Source organism: Nothoprocta perdicaria, unplaced genomic scaffold (assembly GCF_003342845.1).
Source record: "Nothoprocta perdicaria isolate Ctin4 unplaced genomic scaffold, notPer1 scaffold_372, whole genome shotgun sequence".
Lineage (NCBI taxonomy): Eukaryota > Metazoa > Chordata > Aves > Tinamiformes > Tinamidae > Nothoprocta > Nothoprocta perdicaria.
In genome coordinates, this window is record NW_020455613.1 from 195,005 (window position 1) to 196,606 (window position 1,602).

At 69.4% G+C, this 1,602-nt stretch overlaps 1 protein-coding gene across 1 annotated transcript in view; it reads left to right on the forward strand.

Moving 5' to 3' along the window:
- The window catches only part of PLEKHH3 (pleckstrin homology, MyTH4 and FERM domain containing H3), an 8,711-nt gene that overhangs the window by 5,565 nt on the left and 1,544 nt on the right, over nucleotides 1-1,602 (forward strand). The window contains exons 8-12 of the mRNA XM_026044592.1: nucleotides 1-293; nucleotides 366-573; nucleotides 678-814; nucleotides 904-1,024; nucleotides 1,479-1,594. The exon at nucleotides 1-293 is cut by the window's left edge and continues 4 nt beyond it. Coding sequence (XP_025900377.1) covers nucleotides 1-293; nucleotides 366-573; nucleotides 678-814; nucleotides 904-1,024; nucleotides 1,479-1,594 — 875 coding nt within the window. The remainder of the gene's footprint in view (nucleotides 294-365; nucleotides 574-677; nucleotides 815-903; nucleotides 1,025-1,478; nucleotides 1,595-1,602) is intronic.

The window sequence follows — 1,602 nt, forward strand, 5'->3', positions numbered from 1 at the left end:
GGCGGGCGCCGCTACGCGCCGCTGCGCGACGAGGCCGTGAAGCTCTTCCACTCGCTGCAGCAGCTGGAGGCGGAGCGGGAGCCAGCGCCACTCATGCAGGGCGTCCTGCAGACCTGCCTGGACCTGCCGCCGCTGGTGGATGAGGTCTATTGCCAGCTGGTGAAGCAGACGACGGAGCCGCCGGCACCGGGCGCGCAGGGCGACCTGCGCTACTGGCAGCTGCTCACGTGCATGAGCTGCACCTTCGTGCCCTCGGCGCCCGTGCTGCGCTTCCTGCGCGCGCACCTCGACCGGTGAGTGGTGGCACCGCTGCGGTCTGCACCGAGCCGAGCGGGTCCCGCCGTGACCGCCGGCGCCTCCCGCAGCACCGAGAGCCGCTGCCCGTCCTCGGAGATGGCCAAGTACGCCAGCTTCATCCGGGCGGCGCTGGGCAAGACGCGGGGGCGGCAGTGCGTGCCCTCGCTCGAGGAGATCGTGGTGCTGGCGCGGCGGCAGGACATGGTCTGCACAGTGCACTGCCCCGGCGCGGCCGCCTGCCGCGTGGCCATCAGCTCCCACACCACGGCGGCCGAGGTGAGCGCAGGGCTGGCGCGGGGCTGGCACCAGCACAGGGTGCTGCACCGAGCGCTGCAGCGCCCCGGGGCGCCGCGCAGTCACCGCCCCTCTCGCCCGGACAGGTGGCCCGGGAGCTGGTGTCGCGGCTGGGGCTGTCGCAGAGCCCCAACCTCTTTGCGCTCTATGAGCAGTCGCGGCTGCGGGAGCAGCCCGTGGGCAGCGCCACGCTGCTGGCCGACGTCCTCACCAGGTTTGAAAAGTAAATGTCCCACTCGGAGGGGGCCGGGGCCGGGCTGCGCGGATCCCGGAGCCACCCGGTGCCCACGCATCCCCCTGCTGCCCTCACAGCCTGGCCGGGGAGGAGCGGGAGCAGGGACCGCCGGGCCGGCTCTGCTTCAAGCACTACGGCTTCCTCGACACCGAGAACGTCCCGCGCGACAGCCTGGAGTTCGCTCTGCTCTTTGAGCAGGTGGGAGCAGCGGCTGCGGCCCCGCGTATGTCCCTGTGCGTCCCTGTCCCCATGCACCTTGCTGGCTTTGTCCCCATACACGGCCCTGTCCCCATGCATGTCCCTGTCTCTATGCACATCCCTGTGTATCCCTGTCCCCGTGCACATCCCTGTGCTTCCCTAAGTATATCCCTGTGCACATCTCTGTCCCCATGCATAGCCCTGTCCCCATGCGCATCTTTGTACGTGTCCCTGTCCCTGTGCACATCCTTGTACGTGTCCGTGTCCCCATGTATATCCCGATGCACATCCCTGTGCATCCCCATGTATATCCCCATGCACATCTCTGTCCTCGTGCATGTACCTGTCCCCATGCACATCCTTGCGCGTGTCCCTGTCCCCATGTACATCCCCGTGCACATCCCCATCCCGCTGGGGTGTCCGTGGTCCCACCGCTCACGCGCGCCCGCCGCAGGCGCACGAGATGGTGCTGCGGGGCCAGGTGCCCACGTCGGAGGAGACGCTGCAGACGCTGGCGGCGCTGCGGCTGCAGAGCCTCAACAGCGACTTCTCCACGCACGCGCCCTTCCCGCGCCTCG